Source organism: Semicossyphus pulcher, unplaced genomic scaffold (genome assembly GCF_022749685.1).
Source record: "Semicossyphus pulcher isolate SPU_LCO1_2020_fin unplaced genomic scaffold, fSemPul1.0.p SCAF_10, whole genome shotgun sequence".
NCBI classification, from domain to species: Eukaryota; Metazoa; Chordata; class Actinopteri; order Labriformes; family Labridae; genus Semicossyphus; species Semicossyphus pulcher.
In genome coordinates, this window is record NW_027211604.1 from 31,646,187 (window position 1) to 31,674,114 (window position 27,928).

At 39.6% G+C, this 27,928-nt stretch overlaps 1 protein-coding gene across 15 annotated transcripts in view; it reads right to left on the minus strand.

Moving 5' to 3' along the window:
- Positions 1-1,559: 1,559 nt before the first annotated feature.
- dlg2 (discs, large homolog 2 (Drosophila)) overlaps positions 1,560-27,928 on the minus strand; it is a 163,351-nt gene continuing 136,982 nt past the window's right edge. For 7 of the 15 annotated variants that reach the window (XM_069675111.1, XM_069675141.1, XM_069675101.1 and 4 more), the window contains 13 exons: positions 27,413-27,568; positions 21,786-21,942; positions 18,965-19,067; positions 13,436-13,550; positions 12,808-12,984; positions 12,586-12,661; positions 9,492-9,588; positions 7,125-7,175; positions 6,690-6,791; positions 4,494-4,666; positions 3,454-3,563; positions 2,970-3,061; positions 1,560-2,563 (listed from right to left, as the gene is read on the minus strand). In XM_069675111.1, coding sequence (XP_069531212.1) covers positions 2,457-2,563; positions 2,970-3,061; positions 3,454-3,563; positions 4,494-4,666; positions 6,690-6,791; positions 7,125-7,175; positions 9,492-9,588; positions 12,586-12,661; positions 12,808-12,984; positions 13,436-13,550; positions 18,965-19,067; positions 21,786-21,942; positions 27,413-27,568 — 1,516 coding nt within the window. In that variant the 3' untranslated portion in view covers positions 1,560-2,456. Of the gene's footprint in view, positions 2,564-2,969; positions 3,062-3,453; positions 3,564-4,493; positions 4,667-6,689; positions 6,792-7,124; positions 7,176-8,986; positions 9,033-9,491; positions 9,589-12,585; positions 12,662-12,807; positions 12,985-13,435; positions 13,551-18,964; positions 19,068-21,785; positions 21,943-27,412; positions 27,569-27,928 lie in introns of those variants that run through there. The other 8 variants (XM_069675184.1, XM_069675218.1, XM_069675175.1 and 5 more) reach the window with 3 other exon arrangements.

The window sequence follows — 27,928 nt, forward strand, 5'->3', positions numbered from 1 at the left end:
TTTTAAACCACATCTAACTTTGGAGCAGAGAGAGTTGTTCTGTCACACATATCTCATAAGAGCTTGCATTTGTCTCATGATAAGGGTCAGCTGTCATTGTAGCTATAAGAACACATTTCTATTGAATAATAGAGGCTCATAGATAGGCCACCTGAAAGTCCTATTGATGATTGAGACAGCCACACCACTGACTTAATAAGGCTTCTTATTTATTGACAATGCTTTTTCTATTAGTTTTGGTCTTTCATCTACATGCAAACTGTGTTTTAGGTTCCTGAAAACTACATCAAAGGTGAAGAAATTTTCAGTGTTGTCTTGTATGGAGAAAAAAAAGAGCCTTTGGGAGTCAGTAAAGTCATTACAGCAGTTTGTGCATGACTCTGCAGTCTGTTTGTTTATCTTGTGTTAGTAGTGCTAATTACAACTTAACTGTAATTAAATAAATAATTGGAGATTTGTGTGTATTTTCTAGGCTTGTTAAGCGTGTTCACATGTACTTCTGGCTCTGTATGCTTCTTTGAGCCTTTGGAATAACGGTGGAAAGAAGTGTGGACATCATTTTTTAAAAACAGAGTACAAATATCTGTCTGGAAAAAAGACCTGTGTACATGTTGACAAGGCCTATTACTGTTCACTGTGCCGATAGTGGCTTTTAGTGGCTTTATTTTTTATAGCTAACAATTTGAGGATAGCTTGATTCAGGCGCTCATTCCTCCAGAGCTTACTGGACTTTTAGAGGTCCCCTCCTAATCAGATTCAGATATAGTGATGTTCAGGTTCTTAGGATCCTCTTGTACACCTGCAACTAAAACTGTAAAGCATGAGCTCTCCCTGGAAAGTTATGCAGTGCACCTATTGTTGTTTATCAGCTGTAGCATGCTAATCAGGCGGGCCGTGGTCTTTAGTATTATGTTTTCCCTGTGGGATACAGCTACCTGGACAGTAATTAGAGTCAAACTTTGTGCACACATTGTTAAGCTGAAGTCAGGTGTGTCTGCAGAAACACTTCCAACACGTGATTAATAAAGGCATCACTGAATGTGTTAAAAACAGACTGAACAGTGAGTCCTTCTTTCACAGTGGTCAGGTAGCCACTACAGATGTGGACCGTGCAGGAACAAAAACAAACGTGTTTATTTTAGTATTACAGCAGTAATAAGTGTCATCGTGTGTGTGTGTGTGTGTGTGTGTGTGTGTGTGTGTGTGTGTGTGTGTGCTCACACTGAACTGTGGATTTTGTGTAGTGTTACAGATGGAGGGGGAAACACAGAGTCAGACTGTGTTTGGTCTTTCTAAGCTACAATTCAATTCATGCTTATCAAACCGTTCACAGCGGGAGGAGAACTAGCCATCTGACTCAGTATCTCTTCAAAGTAAAGGTGAAAAAAAATCACCTCTTTTTGTTTAAAATCCCAAGTGACTCTTTAATGTTGCTGCAGAAAATTAATATCCAATAATTAACTGCCTTCTCTGTTTTTGGGTAATCTTTCATATATTTTTTATAAAGTATCTTTATTCTTATTCTTCATTGTCTTGCTTTAAGTTTCAAAAAACAAAAGTTGTGTTTCAGTATTAAATTTAATCATCACTTTGACCGCCCTCTCCACTCCAGGTCTACAAAATACAGAGAACATCAAGTGCCCCCTTTAACATCACTTAGCCATAACCCATCCATCTTAGCCACAACATACTACATTACTCAAACACAATATGCTCCTTAAATGACCTTTTAATCAAAGTTATATTTTCAGTTATAAATAATTCTGTGCTTTAGTGTCCTCGAGCAATTTAAGTAGCAAAATATAATGTTACATCTCTGGTGCCGATAGCAGCTTTCTCCCTTTACTTATCATTGTCAATGCAAGAGACGAATGAGCATTGTCTACTTAAATAAAAAAACATAAAAAATGTTACAAGTGAATAACACATTTTCCTCACACATTGTCAGAGAAATAATTACAGTAATTGAATGAAGAAAGGAAGATGTAAACAAACACAAAATAAAGCCGTGTTTGGGGATGCACAGATGAGACAAAACAATAAACTGTATGAGGTTATTTGCTCGCTGCTGCAATGTGAAGGGAGGGGGAGGCCGCTGGAGTTGGAGAATATACTTTCCTTTAGTAAGGCAGAGAAATCTGCTCTTTATCTGCAACCTTCAGTGTAGACACATACCCCAAAAATGTTGTTTTTACTTCATTTTCCTTTCTGCTTAAATCAGCAACATATACAGTTCCTGCTTCAGACCTAAAACTCTCCAACACATTGTGGTTTACATTCAGGAACATTCATGTTGAGTGAAAAATGAAGCAATAACCAAACAAAAGACAAAAAAAGGAGTAAAACATATTCACAATAATTATTAATGAGGACTATTCACCGCCTTACAGTTACCATATGTTACAACTTATTACTAGTTTCTAGCAGTCCAGACTCCCTTCCAGGTTGATGAGTTATTATAGTTTCTCCTTTGAGGGGATCCAGATATAGGGTCCTGAATGTTCCTCTATGACCTGTTTGCAGTAGTTATAAATGTCCTCTAAGGTGTCTCCTTGAACCAGGGCTGCAAAGCAAAGGGAAGGCTTTATGTAATGTGGATCATCATATTGAATTGAATACAGTCACACATGCACCCTTTCATTTAGGAAGCCTCATTGGCCCCCCATGATTCCAATTTGAGGATAAATTCTATATTTCATTTCGACTGGTAAGTGTCAATGAAGTTGTGTTTTACCACTGACAGGCTTATATTGTTACCAGAAACAGCAGTTATGAAGCTCCTTTAAAGACAAAAAATCATTTTACCGAGTAGAACAGAGGAGTTGTTGCACTGATCAGTTATTTTCTTTGTGTTATTGTGTGTTACACAAAGATTGTGTTGGATCTGAACTAAGCAGTGTTTTAAAAAAGGTTCTGACCTCAACAAAAGTCTTTTTCCGTCTCTACTGGTGCGTTTGTTAACATCATACCTGTGAAGAATTCACCAAACTCCTGCTCGAGCTTCATCGCCCTGTCAAATGTCTTCTTGGCTTGATCCTCTGTCAGTCTCTTATTCATGTCCCTGCACACATAAACACATGGTTTCTATTTCAACTGTGGAAAAAATACAATCTATTGTGAGTGTTAATACCTGTTTAATGCATGCTATAAAGTAGTTAGATAATGTAGTTATAAGCAGGTATAAGGACATTTTAAAACTATCATCAAAGTACAGTATTGGTCAATAATTCAAAACTTCTTCTATGATACTTTAAATTATGTTTTAATATATCATCATTCATTTTCTGTTTAGGACTTAAAGTAAATTGTTAGCAAATTCTGATAAGTCCTTTACTAATATAAAACAAAATGTACGTGTACATACGGGCAAGTGGAAGATTGTAGTGTTACAAAAGGAAGTATTTTTAAAGATAAATTATATGAGTGGTTTGCAAAAACAAAACGAATACTCACATTAATGAATCAATAGACTTAGGTTTGATGAAGATGGCGATGGGATAAAGTTGTGCTACTTGTAGTCGTTTGATGGCATTTCCAGACACATCCAGAATGCAATGCTTACCCTGACACCGGTGAGACACGAGGGCACAGTCAGAGAAAGAGATGTTACATATTTTATTTCCTTTAGTACAGAAACCCTCCCCAGCATAGTTGATAAACCTGAACTGCACAATGTACAGGTCATAAGCAGACATAAAGTGAAGCACATTTTTGCCTTGTATTAGTGGCAGGAGATTGACCACGTTATAATTCTGGTTTATTTGTGTGGGTTAAACACAACCAACATCGCCTCTCTACATATATCAGAAAAACCAAACCCTGGAGGGCCTGGGTTCATAACATCATACCAAGTCGCATGCAGCTCTGAGAATTTCACTGCCTGCTCTAGGAGCTTTTTCCTGTTAACTAGTGCCCAGTTTGATTCCCTGTCAGCTATGTCAGGAACACCTGGGCTGGGTACCAGGATTTCTTGTGTTGACAAACAGATTTCTGTTGCGGCTGCAGAGTGCCTGTCCATCAGCCTCCAGGCGAGTCCCGCTTCAGCTGGAATCTGGCTTACTACAGCCCTGTGCACCCAAATTGTACTAAAAGATTCCAAAGGATGCCTGTGTGACTTCTTCATAATGCAGAGCGACTGACTTTAAGCTTCGTCAGGTCTGACCACAAGACAATCCAGGTAAATAGCATTTAATGTTTCATTTTTAAAAGGAGGTTGTATTGACCACCTTCTAGAGCCATCTCAGAATGCCAGGAGATTCTTAATGCTGATTGGCTTTCGCAGCACAAGGTCACATTCTTGCTCGAGTAAAGAAAATGAAACTTACATGTCTTTATGTTTCTGATGAGTTTTTGCGTTCACTGTGAATGCACTTGCATCACAAGGAAAAAATTTGCTTCACGTTCGGTCTGAACACATCTTGAACTTTACATTTGTACATCTTTTATGTGGTGCAGAGAACATGCAGTTATAATAAACAAGTTCAGAGTCTCACCCTTTCTGCCACATATTTCACTGACTGGACACTTGTTCCATACAGATTTTCGTTGTACTGTCCCGCCTCAATGAACTTGTGCTCTTGGATGTCCCTCTCCATCTGCTCTCTGGAATTCACAAAGTGGTAGTCTCGCCCGTCCACCTCATAGTCCCTCTTGGGCCGAGTGGTATCTTCAGTGCAAGGAGGACAGTGAGCTCTTTAAAACTCAGAAATAACCACATCAGCAGACACTTCCTGCATGTCCTCTTCTATTTTAACTGAACATCTCGCTGAATGCTTTAAAACACAGCAATGTTCTTAAAGGTGCTAAATATAAACACTGTGTATTGTCGAATTAGTTAGATGCCTTTTATAACTATGGTTCTAACTACATGGTTCTAACTACAAACAGACGAGACCACAGGTGAGATAACTGGGTGATGTTGTCGTTGCAGCTGTTTCACAAAGTAACACCAATAAATCCTGTTTTTTTTTCTCATTACAAACAACATGGTGTCACTTTTACATTTATGTATTAAGGAAAGCATCCTGTCGGTCTTTAGAATAACTGCCTTTAAAGATATCCACTCACATTTTAAGTGCTTGTCATGACATTTTTACAAAAGAGCACATAAGGAAACATAACATTACATGTTTTTTTTCATTGACAAACTCTTATGAACCTTGTTATTTTATCAATTAGACATTACATGGAGTGAGTAGGATGGTGTTATGTGTTACAGCAACCGTATCATTCTGACAGAACTGACAAATAAGGAATTCTCAGTTGCACATTATTAGCGTACAATTAGTGCTGGAAAATCTGTAAACAAATTTCACTCGATATCTTTGAAGAAAAGAGGACGACTGATGAATGCTTCTACAAAACGCAGGATGTGTATTTAGTCAGTTTCAACAGTTAACAAACTAGGGTCCATAACACAACACAAGTTCACCTTTCTAAACAACGACTCAGCTTATCCGCAGACTTACCTTCTCGCCCTGAACTGTTGGCAGCTTTATATGGTTTCAAAAGTAAATTGAAATAAAAGAGATGGGTAAATCAAAACATGCAAAATAAAACTGCTTTGAGTGATGAAGAACACATTGCAGAGCGCACAGTGAAGTGAGGTGATCAGTCAAAACAGTGTAACATATCAGTGCAGGGGTCACATATACAGAAACACAAACAGCAACCATAGCTGATAATGCTCCTTCCAGTTATATCACCATGGCAACATTACATTGAGTTTCAGGGGCAGCTTTCTATCAAAAAATAGACACTGAACTGAACAACGTCAGGGATTAGTGAACATGACTGGGATGGAAGGGCAGAGGTGGCAAAAGTACACACATTCTATACTTAAGTAGAAGTACAGAAACTTGAGTAAAAAAATACTTTGGTAAAAGTAGAAGTACTGATTCAACTCCTTTACTCAAGTAAAAGTAAGAAAGTACAGGCTCTGAAATGTACTTAAGTACAAAAGTAAAAAGTATTCCTCTGAAGGATATTTTACCGACCACTTCTGTGCAAAGCTAACTAAACCTCACAATAATACTAATATTGTATCCTGCCAATAATGAACATTAACTTTGTTCTAGAATTGTAACACCAGAATTTTGAACTTCAGCAATAAATGATACCTCTTTTGATAACAGGGCAAAACAAAAAAAAGTCCTTGGCACACTAGGATAGTTTTGCAAGCCAAATTTCAGACAGAAGAATAAAGACTGAACCGAACTGAGGTCCCAAATGAGCACCCGGATCATTTTTTACAGCTTTGACATCAGTCTTGATGTTGGGCAGGCAGTGTGCAGAGACCAAAATAAGATTAACCGATAATTCCCCTCACATGCATTAAAACTAAAGTAACTAGCCTGTTTTGAGAATGTAAGGAGTCGAAAGTACAGATGTTTGTGTTCAAATGTAGGGAGTAGGAGTTAAAGGTTGTCAGAAAACTAAATACTCAAGTAAAGTACAGATACCTGAAAAATCTACTTAAGTATAGTAACCTCCTCCTCTGTGAAAGGGTGATGTTGGTTTGCAGTGAAGTGGACTCCACAGTGAATATGGTCATTGTCATACATGTGTTTACCAGCTACTGCACTGCGTATCAGTTAAACACAGACAATGAGGCATGAGTACAACCTGTGTCACTGTTGTGCATGAACAATTCAACATTAATTCCTGCTCTGTTTCCATTGATTACTTACGTGGCACACAAGAGCCAAACTTGTCTGGATACTCTGAAATCAGATCATCATTGATTCGGTCCTTCATGGGTCCCAGAATGATGACGGGCCTGGCATAATCAACTGGAAGGGGAAAAAAGACTGACTGCCTTTCTTACAACTACTTCAGCAACATTGATCATATGGAGGTTTCATGTGTAGTGTGCAGGGCAGTAAACATTCATCAATAATTATGTTAATTGCAAGCGCACACGCTAAAATCTCATCTTAACATAGTCTCATATAAAATACTCACATGTAAAGGTTGTTGTGAGAATAAATTGTGTTTTATTAAATTTCCCCAATGACCCTAATGATTTCAAATATTAGATTAAAGTTTGAGGGTTAATGTGCTCTCATTCACATGTATTCACATGGTGAGCTTGACGACACTCTTAGTGGAAAGTGAAGACTTACTTTCTTGCCGCATCACAGGTTCATATGAGATAATCACATCATCTTGACTTCCTGGTGAGGCAAACAGTGAAAAATATCATTCAGTTATTTGGACAAATAACTGATGTTTACATGTTGATTTCTCTGGCCACGGTGACATCAAAATGCATAAATACAGCTCATGCTACATAAATAAATCATGTGGTAAACTGTCACATTTCAAATGTAACCACATTTCATTAGCTTTTAAGCTTCTTTGAGGAGTGTCATATCTCCCATTCTATCATTTCTCTTCAAAATCTACTGAATTCTGGAGCTCGGGAAATTGATACAATATGGCCTGAAACTTCATTTATGCATTTATATATGCACAAACAAGGTCACACTGAATATAATTGTGTTCTTAGTAGTCTTATGTCTCTGTAACTTTAACATTAAGCAAATGATTTGGATTTTTCTGCTCAAATAATCATGTAAGTGTTTCAGCATATTTCTAAAGATTTCAATGAAAAATGCTGAAATAAGGTCCATACTTGTAAGACATGTAGAAAATACAGGATGATAAAGAACCCTAAAGTATTAACAGGTCAGAGCTCTTGGATCTAAAGTCATTTTAAACATAAAGGGGATTCAGGTATTTGTAAAACTGGACCAAATGTGTACATATTTTGACATGTAAACAGCTCTGAGATGTGCTGTTATGGCTGCCACATCACTCAGGGCAAAGGATTTACTCAAAGTAAGTCCTCTGATGTTTTTGTCAGTGTGATATGACAGCTGTTTCTGGTTGAAAGAAAGGATCAAACAATAAATCAGAGCAACAATCAATTTGGAGCATTTCCTCATAGCTTTGCTTTAGTGCTGGTTCACAGTTCCACAACTTTTTGTACCTATTAGCACAAATTAACACCCAAAAATGATGGGAAAAAATAGGGCATATAGTGTAAAAAATACCAGAATTCCCCTTTAAATCAATTACCAGGTGCTGAATATTCCTGTATTCCTGATTAATAAAATAACTCCAACAGTAAACTACACACGACAACATGAGATTAAACAGGTGGAATTGGTACGAGATCCAAAGGTGTCCTTCAAACTGACATGCTCATAAGCAAAGACGAAAACACATTAGTTCTTTATGCCATGTCATGCAAACATGCATTAAAGTATCTGTCAGCAGAAAGGTGTCAGTAAGGGATGCAATTATACAAACTTTTTCAGTTCTGTTAAGCATGCCAGTCTGAATATAGGAGGCTCCAGTCCACGAGAATTAAACACATTAAAGCAGAGTATAAAAACTCTGCAGGTGGCCTGCAGTGCCTCTGCTTCTACACACACACACAGACAAAAATGTGTGTGACAATGCCGTCCTTACACACATTAACTTATACAATGTATCACTCGTTACTGGTGACATCAGACTACATAAAGTTGGAATACAAGACAAGTTGAATGTGCTTCTTATAAGCCTATTAATTCATATAATTAAATGAAACAAAAAATCTCATCCACTTCTGATGACTACAATTATCGTCAACAGATCAATCCTGTTTGCAGTCAAATATTTAAAAACAGGGATTGTGTAAGAAATCCTTAAATGACTTTTCTGCCTCATAACTTCTAGAAAAGAACATTTCTAAGATATCATGCCACCTCTTGTGATTCATGACTTTGACTCGACAAGTGTCACATTTTACCATGTGAATGAATGAAACAAACCGAAGGCCCTCCTCAACTTCAGTCAACCTGCTTCACCCCTCATACACACACTGCAAACTGACAAGCAACAAATGCAGCATGCAGTTGGTTGGTTGGAGGTTGTTGTTGTGAGAGCGGGGGTGGAGGTTAAACAGAGATTAGGAATCATTTGTCGACCAACTTACTGAACGTCTTTGTCCCATACCCATCATCACCTATGCCCAGGATGTCCTATTGGTCAACCACAGAGAGCCATAACAGAAGAGAGAGAGAAAGGACGACAGCCGCAACATAAGCAAAAGGTTTGCGGCAGTGAAAGGAGAGAGCTGTGGGCCCACACATCAAACTCAGTCCAGCTACTGACCAGCCAGCAGGGGGAGCCACATTCAACCTGATAAGCAGTAGGCTGGTTGAGATTGAACCTAAATGATCTCTGAAGGAAAACTGGGTCACACAATATCACCATATGGGGACATATCACAGGAAAACCAACAGCATTGACTTGGCTTCTGTGCTGCTGACTGATCAGCATCTGAGCCAGAATCTCTCTGACTGGGATCCAGCAAAAAGAAAAAGAACCATCAGAGGAGGCAGGAGAGGCCTCTGACACCACCTGTAAATGCCCCGTCAGTACATGTGCCCTACTCTGACTCTCTGCATGAAAACAAGTGTGTCTGTGACTTTACTTACGATCTGAATCACTGCCATCCTGCTCACCCTCTTTGTTCTTGTAGAATGGGAATTTTCTTGTAAAGATGAAATTCTTTTTACGTTTGTCATTGAATGACTGTGAAGGGAGAAAAAGCATGGGGCAAACAGGTATATCTGTCACGGTCATGCAGACAACACAACTGCTTGCGGAAAGTGGGACATCAAGAAGTTCTTTCAGTAAAAATTAAATGTAATTAAATTATATATATATAATTTAATTATGTTTACATTAATTTGCCTTCTTGTGTTTAGTCTCTTTATTAAAGCTCATTCATTAAGAGTGAGCAGCACAGTAAATACCACTGTGGGTTGATACTTTTGGGAAAAACTTGTTTCCTTTTTTATTTAAATTTAAAGACTATCCAGATAAACTGACCTCTGACATGTTGAGACACTGCTTTATTATTTTGACTTATTAAAACTTTGACATAATTAGGCCAATTAAAAAGAAGTGTAACAGCTAAAACACACGTCTACATCTCATCCATCTAGAGTTATAATGCAGTAGGTGGCAGAACTTCTTGATGTGCCACAGTTGCATCAGTGGCATTCAAAGTAAAAAGCAAGATGAAAAAAGGAGTTACTGAGATCCTGCTATGAGAGAAGTTACATAACTGGGAGTTAGTCATAAAAGAGATTGTTACAACTAAGCACACACAAAACACATGCAGTGCTGGAAAGAAAAGAGGAAACTCAAAGGATGAGACTTCATATGATGAATACGCTGTCTGTATCATCGTTTGAAAGGCTGCAGCTGATGTGTAACATTTGTACAGCTTCAGCTTTGAGGTCTCTTTGTGGAGAGTCATTCAAACTACAAAAATCTCCCCTTAAGTTGATTAAAACTCTGTTTGTTAAAGTTACACCTGGATGCTAGACCCTTAAGATGGCACCTTTTCTGTCCGCTTTAGGGTTTACATCTAATAATGCAGCTCATTTAATGTGCAGTAGTGTTTCTGCTGCTGCAGGATCTCGTTTGGCTAATAGACTTCATACATTTTTTATCGCTTTCTCAGCTCAAGGAAACTTTTATATAAAATATCAATGATCAAACATTCTTCAAAGAAAGAGTCATAATTGAACAATTTTTGCAGTTTGGGCTGTTTTGTCTATAGCTTCACAGATTTTAGAATGGTGGCCTATGGGAAAGATGCTTTTAGGGGTAACGGGGTATTTTTGTTCCAATACCCCAGAGGTAACAGGGCAATACTGGTCTGAATCACTTTACCAGGAGACAGACTACATTTCTGGGCTTCTGGGGTCCATTTCAGAAAGGAGGTTCAACAAACCCTGAGTCTAACCCTGGACTGTGGTTTGACTTACTCTGAGTTAAAATTCGCTGGCTTTTTGGTTTCAGTACAGCTGATCCGAGTTAGTTCAATCAACTCTGAGTAGGTTCAGCCGGAGTTAAGTGCGTGCACGCTGACTATAAAAAGCCAGCATTAATGGAGCCCCGATACCACGATTCACCATGGCAACGGTACACAAAAAGAGGTCCTCCTACGTCATACGAGTGGAGCTCGAAATCCTCATGCGGACGTTCAGCGAATACGAGCATGTTTTTAGAAAAATAAAGTAACACGGCTGCAGCTGCAAAAGAGAGAGAAGCGGTGTGGGAAGAAACTGCTGCTCGAGTAAATGCGCAAGTTTGAACTGGTCTGTTTATTTTATACTTAATCACGACCGGAAGCTAAAATGTATATTAATTTAGGAGCAATCCAGCGGGAGAAAAATGTACATGGAAGCAGTTAAAAATAAAATACCTCACTTCAATCATATTTTAAATATTAAACAGATTCAATATCATTCAGTGGCTGTTTTAATGTGCATTAGCTTTATCCCTAACATGATGCTGACTTCACATACATTATAATGTATGTAGATTAAACTGAATGTGTTATTTTTAAAAAAGAAAAATAATTCCAATAACTTACGGCGTCTTATTTGAGTGCTCTCTGCAGTGGTGGTGGAACATCTAAAAATGATGACTTTAACACAGATTTGTCTTTTGATTTTTTTATCATAATTATAAAAGACTTTTGCAAAGGGGTCAGAGCAGCACAGAGACGCAACATTTTTTTTTAAATTTGTAACCGCTCAAACACGCGTGAGACTGGCTGAATGAATAAGGAAGTAATGAGGGGTTTATATTGTAGAGGGAGGAGACAGAGCGAAACTCTGAGTTTCCTGAAGAAAACCTGCTTGCGACCAGGTTAGGTTCACAGACACAGTTACCATAGTAACCAACTCAGAGTTAAAGTTACCTCTCCTTCTGAAACGGCAAACCCGAGGTTTCCCTCATTTCAGGGTTAACAAACTCGGGGTTTTCACTAAACCCGCTTTCTGAAACGGACCCCTGTTGTAGCACACTGATATTCTGGTAACTGGTAACGGTTATCAGGGCCCAGACTTCTTCTTACATACATATACAGATATCTCTTATGCAGATTATAAAAAAGATAGATCACTATCAGCCTCTTTTGATCTCCACAAGGACAGTTGTCTGCCTACAGCCAAAGCTCACTGAAATGTGATTAGTTTAAACTACTTAGAGAACAAATGGAAACCCAGAATGCTTCTGATTTTAAAGATCTTATCCCTCGCCTACAGCTTACTCTCTATAGATATTAACATGTCATGAACCAGCATACATTACATAAGAAAAGGGAAACTGGCCTTTTTAGTGCTTAAATTACATTTTGCATTTAGGGGCCAATAATGTAAATGTATTATGTAAACAATGGCTAATAATGTAATCGTATCATGTAAACAATGGCCAATAATGTAACCAAATCATGTAAACTATGGCCAATAATGTAACCAAATCATGTAAACTATGGCCAATAATGTAACCAAATCATGTAAACAATGGCCAATAATGTAACCAAATCTGAAACCAAAAAACCAAAAACTGAATAAATTATTACATTTTTGGCAGTTGTTACATTAAAGGTGTGTTTTACATTGTTCTGTTAATTTCTGGAAGTTCAAAGTTCTATCTGAGCGATACAAGACTCATCAAATCAATATGGTAAAAATATTTCCACTTTGCAGCTCTTGTACAATCACTTACCCCTTTAGAATCAAACGACCCAGGCTTGGCATTAAATTTCACCGTCTTGAGACGCGCACGCTCTTTCCTTTCAACCCTGCCAAGAAAAGAGTCATTCTCAGTCATACACCAAAGAGATGAAATTAATAACTCTGACACAAGGCTGAACTAAAACAGTTGTACTCTAAGGTGTGAATTTACAAAAGGACTGGGCAGAAAAAACTGTCTAAATCTCCTGCTCACCTTCTCTTGCTGGGGATGACACCCATTTCCTCACTGTCCCCATGTGGGGTGACACGGCGGGCCTGCCACCACTCGTCATCCGAGGCATTGATGACGTGGAGGATGTCCCCATACCTGAAGCTGAGCCCTTGGCTGGGGAGGCCGCTGTCTTTTGATCTCTCGTAGTCAAACAGTGCCCTATTCAGTGGAAGATATCAGGATTATCAGGATCAGATATGCGGTGCACGAAACTTTTTTCACTATTGTTCCTCTATGTGACGTCTTTTCTAAAGTGGTAGATAGAAACTAAAAGCAAAGTATTACCTGCTCAGAGATAGCAGTTACTGTTGGTCCATGGGAGGTACAATAATAAGCAATCTGGTTTTACAGTAACGTATGTGTGTGTGTGTGTGTGTGTGTGTGTGTGTGTGTGTGTGCGTTTAATCTCTACATGAAATTGGTCTGCATGCCTTGCATTGATCATCTAAAAGCTGGATTGTCATCATTTTGCGGTGGTGCCTAGAATAAATCAGTGCAGACATCACATGGAAGGAATTTGGGGCATGAAATGGGCTGCTTTTTATTTTGTGAATTCTCTGAACTTAACTTGAACAGCCAAAACTAGGGTGAAATCCAAAAAAAGACCAACCTCACATAGAGTGATCTCTTTTGATTAGTTCGCAGGGATCCAGACCCAGAGCTCATACTGTGGTTCATCATCTGTTCCCGCAGGTCATGGATTTTGGCCTCAAAACGCCCGTACTCTGCAAGACAGGATTAGAATGGATATAGACTGACAGCCAGGTCTGCATTCAGGATCCCAGTACATGCTCAGGAAGAGGAGTTTAACACAATCATGCTACTTAAACCTTCGCCTGTTTTTGGACAAGAATCTATTTGAACTTTTGATTATTCGACGTAAAATCAAAGGACATGGTGGTTAAGAGAGGATGTTTTCTAGCACTCAAAATGTGGTGTTGTGAATCATTTTCATAGTGAGCATACATAACTTTTTCACAAGCGATAATCCTTACACAACAATTACCGTCCCTTTAGGTTCTTTATGCAATGAAAATGTAGTTCACTACTCCAGTAAATAGCATGACTCTTAGATACGACTCGGCAATGCCAGCATATTCATTTACTATTTAGTGAGAGGTGGACACAGGCGTCACAGTATTTACTACTGTCTGCATCCAGATCTCATGTCTCAAAATCACCTAGCAATACATACCAAACTGTATGCACTTTTTTGACATTGATTTGTTTTAATATTTTCTGTCATGCAAGCACATTAACCACTAACGGAAATCATGTATCTTCATATTTTGGAGGTTATCCTTTGTGTAGCTGTATTCACAGAGCACAAATAATACTATAACCGACAAATCATTTATTTCTTTTGTTTGCAGTGATGCACCGAGTATTACCCAGCAGGATTTTCAGGCAGTGACATGAACTGAAACGCTTTTGGCATTCAGGATGAGGATGTCAGGATGTAAAAACCCATCACTCTGTTGACAAGTATGCTTCTCCTGACAGTGCAGTTACTATTAGGATGACAGAGCTGATAACTTGAGGCATGGCTGGCTAATCTGTCACTTAAAGAAGATCAACATGACATGGTCTGTCTTGGCACAACTGACTGCACAACCTGCAGCCTGGAAATCAAGGCAAGAAGAGAGAAGAGATTTACTGTAAATACAGCTAACAATACTAAATATGTTTGTAATTGTATTTGTTCAGTTTAAGCATGTTTTCCATAAATAACTGCGTCTATAGCTGCCAAACTTGCATCAAACCTGTACATGCTTTTCTCAAATGCTGATACTTCTCCATCATCCAAAGAGTTTTGCTACAAAGTCAAACACAAGGCTGAGACTTCACATGTGAGCAAACAAAGTGAAACGAGGAGATCCCCTCTCACACTAAATAATTATCCATAAAGATGTCTACTTGTTAAAACAGAAATGTCTACATTAGTTACATATCTTGTCTTCTTACTCTAAAATTGGGTCTCACATACCTTTCTGCATGTTCACTTTGATGTAATATCTTCTGCTGTCATCTCTTTTATAAACTGTGTTCCTCTTTTGCTCTTCTCATCACACAGTCCAATTCTGTGACCGTGCCGAGTGCAGCACTAAATAGAGAAAGGGAAACACCTCTCTCTCTCCTGTGACTGCTCGTACGCAGCACAGGGGCGGAGACAAGGGCAGAGATGCACCTAACAGGGTGACTGCTGTTAAACTAGAGCTGGTTTATTATGTTTTGTCTTTATGAGAGAACTCCTCTACCTGTTTCGTTTTATCATAAATCTGGAGCTAAGAGCTTTTATAATCTCTGAACAGATGGCCATTGCTCTTTAGGTGTTTTTTGGGAGTCACTTGAGCGTCACCTTCACACATAAACAAACTCTCAAAGCTGTGTTCAAACCAAAAGCATTAGTTTAACAGCAGATTATTTGTGTGTTTATTTGCTTTGGTCCATACTGATGTTATGAATCCAAACTGCAACATCATGTGGAGCTGTGCACAGCTCATATCATTTCATGGCATTTTTTCAGGAACTGAATCCGGACTAACTGTTCTGTCCCTTCAAGCTACTTGAGGCTGACAATTTTCCAGTTTGATGAGCTGTCAGCTAGGTCAGACTTGGCTCAAGCTAACCTCGTCAAGGATTTCTTGCATGGACCATCTACTGGCTCCAGAGTAGTATGCTGTAGTTCCTGGCATGGAAATTTCACTGTAACTAGCAAGTCCCACGTCCTCTGTAATCTGGCTAACTAAAGCAATATGACCCCACAAGACCAGACAAGCAACTCTTAGAATGATGCCGCTTTCCCACTGGTCAAATAACCCACTATTCCCGGCTTTTTTGCTTAGTGTGAAAGGCTCCAATCGGCATTGATGGGAACAAACCTGTGTCGACCCGCTAATCTCCGCCCCCTTTCCGACGCGATGCTATGCTTCATTGGTAACTTCTGCACGTCCTTGTCATCTCAGCTACAAACTCCGCCCGTCTCCTTCCAAGCTCTAACATCGTTCCAAATTTGTCGGCGCCGAGTTTGATATACAGACTGAATGAGTAATAAATACAATAAAGACCTAACCACCGTAACATCTTCACTGTTTACTAACCCTGTCTCCGGCACGTTTGTGATGTCAGACGGTGACGCAGCAGAAAAGAGACCAACAGGAGTATACTTCACTGGCAATGGGAAAAGAGACAATCGACATCTATAAGCGGGTCTTCCCGGGACTGAAAAACCTGTGTCAACGCGCTAATTTAGGTGGGAAAGGGTATTAGTCTCCTTTAAACAATGAGGGAAACTAAGCTATTATCACCTGTCAGGCTTATTTTACAGAAAACCCACTGGCCCCACATACAAGTGCACCTATGAGACCACCTAACAAAGACACAGCAAACATTAATCTCTGGTGCTACGAAGCCATGCCTACAGTATAGCTTTCATCTTTGCCAACAGTCAAATATATTGTGGTTGAGTGAAATACGTATATTTTTGGGCTCACAACAATGTTAGTATACAATATTCGACTGTGTCCTAGTTAATCTCTAGACTTCATCAGAGGGTTTTTACTGTTATCTATCTAAAGTGAACATTAAACAGAAGCAGTGTAATGACACAAATAAATCCGCTATAAGGCAATTAGACTGAGACTTAAAAAGGGGAAGAAGTGTGCACACTGTTTGAATGGTCACAAGCACAGGAACAAAAGGACAAATCAGGAGGGTTCAAACCGTGCATGTGCTGTGGAGGAGTGAGTGTCAAACTGTTTTGGAAAGGAAAGTATCAGGTGTGCTTCGGCGGGTCAAAAAGAGTGAATAGACTGTCTGTGATCACATTCACTAAGCGACTCTCACTTAGGTGAGCTCTGGTGAATGATACTAAACATCAGAGCAGCCAAGGGTGCCAATGGCACAAACCTGGTGCAGGAGAGTGGGACCGTCTTGGGGAACATAGAGCAAGTTCTGATGGGTAAGAAGAGAAAGCATTCGTTAGTCCCAAGAGCCCAGATTGTCGGCATAAAAGGGAAATTATGGTATTTTTCAAACGTGGCCCAATCTGAACATATTTTAAGGTCTAAATGACTATCAGGTACAAAAATAGACAGCTGTTATGACCTCAATCTATCAGGGCAAATGTGCCTAATCTAAATATGTCCACTTTAAGTGCTTGTTTTTGCCACTGACCAGTTTAGTTTGTTATTAAAAGTGTCTTAGAGATGATCACTAGAGACTTCTGTTATGGTAAGATTCTCTATTTTAAACAGACACCTTTACATTGTTCAGACCCACCTGACTCCTTGACAAAAGCTGTATTTAACCATGCAGAACATGAACGCTGGTTTGTATTGCTGTGTGACTTTGGTGTTGTAAATGGTTAGCAAAAAGCAAACACAACACAATAACACAGTCAGAGCAGCTTTAGAGTAGGAACTGTTTGTCAGTGGAGCTTGTGGGTTTTGAAAAGAGCAATGTAACTAAGAGCTATTTCTGGTAAAACAAGGAACTTACCATAACTAAAAGCTCCCTTCTGTAGGGATCCTTCTCAGTAATGCTGTCAGACACTTAGCATGACAGTCTGATCCTTTCAGGAGCAAAAACAAGCACTTTTAGTTGATGTACTTTGCTGTAGCCATTACAGCCCATTTTGCAACTCAAGCAACCTACTGGAGGAATTCCAAAACTGTCTGTACCCATTGTTGCCATCATTAAAAAGTACATAAAAAGTATGTAGAAACAGGGCCCCTGTTCAAAAATACTAGAATTCCCCCCCTGAAAAATACCTGATGAGTTGGATAATCAGATGGGAGAATTTGATTGAACAGGTTTCATTGTCATCCCTAAACAGAGACTCCTGATTACACAGGGCTTCACATTAAACTTGGTGTCTGGTAAAATAACTTCACCACAGACAGCACTGAAGAGTCTACTATGAGCAGGAACAAAGTCAGTCTGAGCTCCTGAACTGTAAAATTGAACCCAGCGTGCAGGATCGTTTTAATATATGTGATGTTGGAGTAGCAGAAGCAAAAGGACAATGACATTATTTTCTTGAGGCAGTTGTCAACAGTTTGGGCTCAAGTCAAGAATATATAAAGAAACCTTGGTCATTCCTTTCAGTATAATTGTCTGCACAGTTTGTGAGGTTGCCTCCTCTGAGACAGTACGAGGTCTCTGACCATGAGTCACTGTCTCTGCAGCCCTAGAGTAAACTGCTTCTGTTGACGTTAATCAGAGTAGACATGCTGGCAGTCAGAGCTGTCTCATCCATTACATGTTAACTTACAGATGGTTGGCAGACAGTCTTTGGCAAATTACAATTAGCATTAACATGCCCAGCAATTTACATGCTGATGCTACAGAACAAAGACACCACAAACCCGTTTTAGAATAGAATCAGATTATACCATAACATAATTTTCTAAAATCCTTTCAGGAACTTTATGAGAAAGCTTTTTATCATTTTTTGTTCTCAAGCTTTGAAAAGCTTTAGGATGAGATAGGTTCAGCAAAGACTACACTTTATATGGAGCAGGGTAAAGGTTATTATAGATTCTACTTTTTAACTGAGATGATGGTGGTGGGAAATGAGAAGCCATGTGAGACAATTCACTTGACCAAGGTGGTTACTCCTGCATCTAACCTGACATCCCGCTGAACTAACTGGCATGGCTGGACCTAGTTTCTGAGGCTGATAATTCGCAGTACAGGCCAGCAACCTCAGCTACTTGATCCGCACAACCTGCCTGATCTCTACGATGCGTCTGTCTGTCTGTCTGTCTGTCTGTCAGTCCGTCTGTCCGTTCGTCCGTCCGTTATCTGTTCAATATCTTGGTAGCCATTAATTGATGCTCATATTTTCACTTATTATTTCATTTCTTATCTATATTGCTTAATCTCTATGCTTTTCTATTTATGTTGTAAAATGGAAATAGATGAAACATAATGTAAAGCATGTATTTAAACAAAGCTGGGGGTCACTGAAGGCTTCTTCTGAAGGTCAAATCTGACCTCACTCAAACCTCAAACAGTCAAAGTGAAATCCTTGCATTATGTGTAACAAGTGACCGAAGGAACTTTGGGGATGTTTAAATGTCAGGCCCACAGGGTTGACTTAGACCACGATGTTCCTGAGCTTGTGTTGACTCACCTTCTGGTCTGTACTGGGCAAAGATGGTGACCACCTGTCCAGCTCCTTTCAGTGCTGCTGCTGCTTGTTCATGTGTGGCTCCTCGAAGGTCAATGCCATTAACCTGTTTGAACAACAAGAGAGATTCATACATTTACCTTTTGTGGAATTTCAGTAAACAAACGGTACCCATCTAATGGAAGGACATGTTTATTTCATTTTAAAATGTAATTTGATATTTATTTAACCCTGTAAAGAGTAATTTTGTTGAAATATGGATCATATTTTTAAACTGTAATCTAAGGATGTCTCTGTTCATGTGTTGCTTCACTCAAAGAACAAGCGTTTGACACTTTTACCTCTGATATTCTCTGTGCTGTCCGTTAGTGTAAAGCTGAACATTAGCAACAGGTCAAAGAGCCACCCAGGTTTGATCATAGTGTTGGCGATGACAGGAGAGTGTATGGTCGATAAGTGGAGAAAGATAGAAGTTGTTGTTTGAGTTCATAACCAGGCCACTGTTTTCATCAAAGTAGACTGACGTTCTGATTGGACGTGAATTATCAGCTAGACAGTGTCATGTTGATTTTATGCAGGCTATTCGATACAGTACACTACAATGAAAGGAGACAGTGTAATCTTTTGCACAGTGAGGTATTAATGTAGGAGGCAAACTGTTAAAATCAACTATAATGAGGCAGAACAATCATTTCCTCCCAGCTACTGCCAAACTCTGAGCTCTTTTAGTCATCCCAGTAGGTTTTTGTATTTATTTGTGTCATATGCCACTCCTGAATACTGGACCCAACAATCCCAAGTGTACAGCCATTGATTTACCAAAAGGAAGATGCTGACATGTTTAAGAAACCTGATATGTTTTGTCTATTTATTTATTTTTACATGTTTTGGAGTTAAATGACAGTTTGTGACTTGCTCAAGCAGATTCCTTCAGCCACCAGCCCTGGCTGTAATAGCTGCAACATAAACGCTGTGATCAAATGTGCCTGATCAAAGAACGACCACTAACAGGCTCAGAAAGACAGATTCCAGAATAACAGAAAGGATATAGATAGACCTTTTTGGTGGAGTAAGGTGTTTCTTTTTTAGATTGCTTCCTTTCAGAAGCACCAGACTCCATTGACAAAAATAGTAATTTTACCTTTACAGACCACAGTCACAAGTTCCTGGTCTACAGCTGTCTTTAATTGTTAGTTAGTTTGGGTTATTGTTTAACTGTGTTTAACACAACACATTGATACAAAGAGCTAACCAATCAAGACAGTGGCAGACAAGCAGCTCCTGTTCTGTGAGGTTTATCAGACGAGTCTGGTGGCTTTGAAAATAACAATGTTTAGGAATAGAGCACAACCCTGTTTGGAGAAGCTGGCTGAAGTACCAAAAATCAAGTCAGTGGTAGCAACTGTTGTTTTCTGTGACGTAAAATGACTGTATTTGTAGTCTGGTGGCTTTGAAGAGAATGATGTAACGGCTGTTTCTGGTCAAAAAGGATCTAGGTCTATGTCTGTAGGGATCCAATACATTATGTTGTTAGACACTTATAACACAACATAACAATCGAAGTCTGTCAGTGGCAAAAAACAAGCACTTTTAGTTGAAACACTTTGACACTTAGATACATATTTCAACATCATTCTGCAGTTTATACTGTTACAATACAATCTGAGTGATCACACTGCCAAGCAAGTACTTCCTTCAGAAAACCTGAAACTAAACTTAGAGTAAAACTAACTGTAATCAAATAACTAACAAGTGACTAATTTCAAAGTCAATATTGAAAACATTTCAAAGGATGTTGTTGAATATCTTGCAAAAGCCCTGAGAACGGCCATGCCCTCCAAACACAAGCTGGCTATAAACATTCATGTTATGTCTTTCTTAGTATTAGCATATTTTAGTGTATGGAGAAAATAACTGCAAAAACTTTTTGGTTCACTTGCTGTCAAGTTGCAGGAGGAAAAACTCTTTTCCACTAAAAATAGATCACATTTTTTTCTCTCTTGCCTCTCAGACTTTCAGTGGAATATGGACTCAGTTACACATTTCATTTCAAATAATGTGTGGTGGTAAGTTAACATTGCAGAGAGAAACAGTCTGTTGCAACGTCCAACATCCATGAAGAATTCGCTGATACCCTTTACAGTCGTGATGATTGGAGACTAATTCATTCTACATGACCATGAAAAGTAAGTGTTGGTTCTATTTTTATTTAATTATGTCACAGGCCAACAACCTCTGAATGTTTGGACGATAGGGTGAAAAGAGCACAAAGCACTATAGTGACACAATAGGAATGTCTCTGAAAACCAGGAATATCGTGCAACTTCCGGGGCTGAGAACTATACCGTCTAACACGACCAGTAACACAAACTTTCCAGTAACTACAACGGACATGCTACACATCTCTGTGGTAATATTGGTTAAAGGCTGCAGGACAATTAAGCCCTGAAGCCCTGAGAATTAATCTAGGCCAGTAGGACTATTACACTCTCTATAAATATGCTGGGAACGCACAGGTTTCACAAGAGTCGACCATTTTAAAAGGATCTGCACTTGTAATGAGGGGACTTTGTTGAAGCCAAGCTGCCCAGCCCTTGGGCGATTAGTCTAGGTCTTTCAGTGATCACTGTGTTATTATAATATTTTTATCATGTAACAGATTGTTTATTTGAATGTGACCAGCTTGTATTTGTCATTTAAGGCTAATAAACACATTTTCAAGACAAGACAACCTCCATATCAGGATGGTGACTTGTAAATAAATGATTCATTACTTATATCCTCTCACACTGTCTATCAGGCTGAGTTGGCTCTGTGTACTCACCGATAAGATCTGGTCGCCTCTCCTAAGTTCTCCGCTCAGGTCAGCAGGCCCACCTGCCAGGATGAAGGATACAAAGATGCCCTCGCCGTCTTCACCGCCCACAATGTTGAAACCCAGGCCTGTGGAGCCTTTGTGGAGCACAACCTTCCTGGGTTCCCTGTACAGACAGTTCAGATAGTACATCAGCTCGGGGGAGTCGGTGGGTTTCAGCATCTTTAGCCTGGGCAGTGGAGGACAAAAGTGGTGGACAACAATCGCGCGGTACGTCGACAAAAGGCTCAGTGATGCTTTGCTCAGGCAAACCAGCTCAAAGGCTGCTGGATCTCCACAGGGGGATGGTGCTCTACTTAGGATCACTTGTCCCCGATTCAGTTCTGATGGGAGAGGAACCTCGTCACATGCTTACACACACTCTGGCTCGCCTTTCCTCTGTGTCTTTGTCATTCATGTACACACACTACGCTATGTGCATAAATGTGTATAAAAACATCTCCTGAGTGAGTAGCTCAAAGACAAACTCCAGGCCTCAGTCTCTCAATGGAATGATTTGGTTCATCCTGTATGAAAACATTTTGACTAACTGAATTAGTGAGAACAGTGTACATGAAGAGCTATGGTAGCAAGGAAACCTACTGCATTGTTACAGCAGTCATTCAAACATGAAGAATGTTTACCAAACCAAACAACACTGAAATCAAGCTTCTACTGCATTTTGCCACAGTATGTATTATATTGTAAAACCAGACAGTTAAAAGCAGCAGCGCATTACCCTTTCAGAGACTAAGCACAGGAATATCAGCAGCACACTGCCATCTGCAGGTGCATACATACATTACAGCTGCGTAAGCAAAGCCTCATCACTGGGCACCACAGGACATTCACTTTCATTGTTCTTAGAGCAAAGTTTTTGCTCTTTTTCTCAAGTTCTGATTATATGTCCTCTTTGACCAACCAGTTGTCTCAAGAGCCCATACAGTGTTTTAATGTCAACGAAGCCAGCCCTCGTCCTTTGAAGACACGTCATAGTTTCTGGCTTTACGAGAAACTTGAGGGTTTTAACTGAAGCTTGACTGATATGGCATCACATTAAATATAACACACTTAAACAAACTTAAACTGTAACATATCACATAGGAGGGTGACAGAGCCCTCGCCATGATATCTAACCTTTAAAACAGACAGAATGACATGAGCCCCAACAACAGGCAGAGTTGTAAATATTCAGGCATCTCCAATTGAGCACAGATATCCTGATCGCAGTCTTCCCTCTGCTGTTGTCAGTCATTTTAGCAACCCTGCAAGTTTTATGAAAAAAACATATTCTGATCATGCAGCAATGCAGGTTTTGAAGAAATCATTCATGCAAAGAGAAGAAACGTATTGTGTCTTGTCTACATACCTAGCAGTGTCTGAGAATAAACTCTCACATTGTCTGTGATCAATTATTATAACTGAAGGCACAAGTTAGACACTCAATCAACCCCCTACAGTAAATGAGTGATTAATCATGCAACATTATAAACATGAATAATAGGTTACAAAAAGTTCACGATATTTGAAAAACAATGATTAACTTTGGTGTCTCAACTTCGATGAACAACATCTCTGTACAGTATCTGCTGAGACACGAATGTATGTACGAACACAACAGGTCATTTCAGGTCCAGAGTTAGGATTAGGTTAAAGATTAAGAATGATTCTTTTAAAGGAGGTGTACAGCTGAACAGTTATCAGTTATTTATTATCGTTTGAATTATCAGTGGAACAATAGTGTGTTTAAACTCCACATCACAATTTGTTCTCAAAGGCTTTTAGAATGTGTACATTATGCCTCTGTCCTTTGTCTCCAGGCCAAAGAGTGGCAGACATTGATAAAGGGGGCCGTAACTCATGTATATTATTTTCAAAATGTAGCAAATTCTGTTTGAAAAGGTGTTTTATAGGTAAAGATTTAGCTTTCTTCATCTGTAAACAGCAGCACTTCTTTGCTCTCTGCAGTAAACACCTGTTTCATTTCATTTGCATGTGGCAAAAAGACAGCAAATTGGTTCCATATTGGTGAAACTGTACTAAAGAAGCCCTGAGACACTATGTGCCCAGCTACAACTCCACCACTACCACTGGATACTTATTGCTTTGCTTACTTCTCCAAACACAAAACATGCAGAACCTACACAGCAGGGAATTTGTAAAACTATAGCACGTCAGATATTAGTGGGTTTCTATAGGTTTATCCTTGATAGCATAAATAAATGTGCTCAGATGTGTTTATTCTGTTATAAACAAAGAGATCTCTTTCTATCTGTAATCATGGAGATATAAATATCTATATGTCTGTTGTACTTGCACAGCAACAAGGCATCCGATCAACTTCACACTGGCTCATCTCATCACTGTTTGGAGAAGCTAGAAGTGTAAAACAGTACGATGGTCTGTCTGTTCAAACAAAATCTAGGCTGGCTCACCTGGTGCAGACTACCATGAAGGTTGTGGGGAGGACTGAAAACCTCTCCCTGCAGTCAATATATAAGCAGTCTGTTCTCAGGCAGGCCCAGAGAGTTCTGTCAGACCCATCTCACATCCTCCACACTGAATGTGAACTTTTACCATCTGGCAGAAGATACAGAGTCCCCAAATGCAAACTAAACCGTTTAAAACATGTGTTTGTGCCCACATCATAATAGCATCGTGGTGTTCCTATATCTTTAGATTTTTTATTCTTATATTCTAATATTTTTATCTTTTTCTCTTATTTCAGACTTTCTTTGATGTAAATCTGTGCAATATGGGTTACATGCAATACATGTTTGTGGTCTTTTCACAGGCATGGACTCTTGTTTACATGTGGATTGTGTTGGTTTCTATTGTTTTAATTTATTGATCCTACTGTAATGGGAGCGAGGTGTGCACAGCATTGGAGTCCAAGTACAAATTTCATCAAGGGGACAATAAAGTGTATCGTATCGTAAAAATAATCTGTTGGTTTAGTCACCTAATCTTGTCCTCAACACGTTAGCACACAGTAGACTGTGTCCCGCCTGATTGGAACATGAAGCTCGTTAGTTTGTTGTCATTGGTTTACAAAGATACACTTAGATTTTTGCTCCTTGCAACTCTATAATGGTAAATGGTAAATGGACTGTACTTATATAGCAGTTTTCTAGTCTTGGGACCACTCAAAGCTGCTTTTACACTACATGTCACATTCATCCATTCATTCACACACTGATGGCAGAGGCTGCTACAGAAAGAGCCCAACTGTCAATCAGTCATCACATTCACACACCATTGGCTATGCCACCGGGAGCAATTTGGCGTTCAGTGTCTTGTCCAAGGACACTTCGACATGTGACTGTAGCAGTCCGCGATCGAACCACCAACCTTCCAATTGAGTGACAGCCGACTCTACCACTGAGCCACAGCCGCCCCTTTACTGATGGGAAGGGCTAAGCTTCCCAGCAGGTTTTTAAACAACTTTTAGTGACCATCATAATGTTGAACTTGAAATAAAGCACAGCTAAAATATATTGAGATTGACTAAATTCACTCAGATGGTGGGGATCTGTATTCTATTATCAATGAAGTATGCATGCAGATTATTGTTTTAGCCCAAACCACAATCTATTCCTGAACCTAACAAAGTACAAACCTAAAAACTGTTTTCTTTCATCACATATTAATAACATAGCAAGAGCAGAGAGGAAAGTGATGAATAAAAGAACGCACTGTGTAAGGGACAGAGTATCCTGAAGTATACAATCCTATTTAAAGGGGCTTGTTGTAATTTAAAGATGCTACAGTTCATTTAGAGCTCAGCTCGGCCCCTGGAAGACTCAGTCTTAAAGCTGTTAATACAGACTCCTTTTTTATGCACCTTTGCTTTCCCACAGTCCCACAGATGATGCGCGTATAAGTCATTTTTATTCTCTTTCATTTGAGACCAAATTTTATCTGTGATGGAACTGTGCTGCCATGGTAACAGAAAAAAACGGATTTGTATCAGCTGATCAAAAGTTAAACTATAAAAAGTATCTTCCATACAAGCAGCAACGTCCCAACTGGCAAATACACTAACGGATCTATAAGGTTAAACTGTATGTTACAAAGAGAGGTGGTGTGTGTTAGAGTTAGGCTCTGGGCAGAGATTGAAGATAGAGCTCAAAGGAGTAGGTTTAGCAATAACATCTGACAACAAGATGCAAAGTCAGTTATTATGCATCTTCCTCTGCAGTGCAGAATTTTGTCCTGCATCTAAAATAACAATATAGAAGAAATCAGTCTTTTAGTTAATGGTCTTACACAGTGTTACTGTTTCATGAACAGTTATAAACTAAAGGGGAATTCACTAAAGGATTGTGCAGCTTTTGCGCCTCTAAACCTGCAAATGACACAAAAAGACTCCGCCTCATTCTCCAAGCACACGCAGAGGATTGAATGCACCTCAAAGTGCGCTGCAGAGCACACAGCGTCTCTGTGCTCCGGTGCTGTTTGCGCGTATTTATTCATTATGCAGACATTTGGGCAAATTTGTTTCCTTTCTATGTAAATGAGCCTCGTAGCAAACACCAGCGCTAACAGCAGCGCGCAGTTAGAGAGAAAATATACCATCTGCAGAGAGCTGGTGGTAACTGCAGCGCAGTATTATAAGAGCTGTCGCGCTCTGAGTTTACAGTGATCATGACAACAGTTCCACCTTTTGTGTAATCAAAAAATGCATTTGTCTGTAAAAACAATCTGTCAATAAAATATTGTCATTATTATAATAAAAGGGAGAGCAATCAGTCCAGGGCTGTGCGAGGCTCAACCCCGGCACACGGGCACAGACACAGGCAGACGCCTGGAGCCGTTACACATGACGGGGATTATGATCTCGACGAACTGCTGTTGCGCACTTGGTTAAAAAACTGAAGCTGCGTTACAGGCAGTGAAACTAGTAAACACCTGTTGAGTCTGGACTTCACAATAAACTGTTAAAGAGCTGCCCCTCCTCTCCCTGCTCATCATCGATCTGTGCATGGAGTTGAGATCCGTCAGTGTGGAGCTCAACTGATGCCTGAAAGCAGAGAGCAGGGCAGCAGAGAGCGGTGGTGCAGACAGCTTCTCTCCACAATCAGACACAAAACAAGAGCCAACTGCACGGATCTGTGAAACTTCATGGGTGTTTGCACTCAAATATCATCAGTGCAACTTGTTTAGTGAATCGGACCCTGAGCCAGAGCAGACATAGGGGGCAAATGATGACCAATTTATGGTGCTATCAACGGCCGCAATTCATTCTTTGTGAATTCCCCCCTTAGTGTGTTTAAGTAGATGTTCAGTTGTAATTGTAACACAGTACATCCACAATTTCTTTTATCTATTGTAACTAAAAGGCCAGAGTACTATTAAATGTGTGGGTGAGTCTCCTCCTGCTAATTCAGAGTCCTGCAGAGTGAAAGGGAAGAGAAGGGGAGACAGGCATGCTAGCTTGACAAAACAACAACATGGTTTTCAGGGGGCTCAAAGAAGAGAGACAGCAACTGAGTGCATAAGAGAAAACAGGTGGTTGTAATGTCACATACAGTAACATGCCTTTCTTGTGTTGGGATGGGATATTGAGTGAAGGTGAAGGTGGTTGTGGAAAGTACCTGTTGATGTCCGACTCAGGGAACAGGCTTAAGTGATAGTTTGGGAGGGGGGCTGAGTGGAGGAGGCTTTTGTCGCACTCTACTGGGGAATAGTGTCGGGGGGAGGGTGCTTTGTCACATAGTTTGTTCACAGTGCTGTAAACTGGCTCAGGAGGCCTACAGTGGAGTGAGAGACAAGAGCAGAGAGGTTAGTGTCCAGACACAAAGGTGGAGAGGAGGGGTCTGGAATGAACAAAGAAGATGGAAGTACGCAGAGGAATGACAGGAGGAAGAGAAACAAAACGAATGAGACAAAGTAGAAAGAGAAAGAAGTAGTACTGCTGTATGGTGTGAAGGGTGCTGCCGTGCTTTCTATCTTTAAGGCAAAAGGCACTTGAAGTAATGGATATGATATATATTAAACTGATTCATCTTTTAGTCTATAAGATAGGAGCTAAAAAATATGAGGGTCAAATCACTTGTGTTTCGTCTGACCGCGTAAACACGATATTCAATTTACAATAAAAACACAGATAA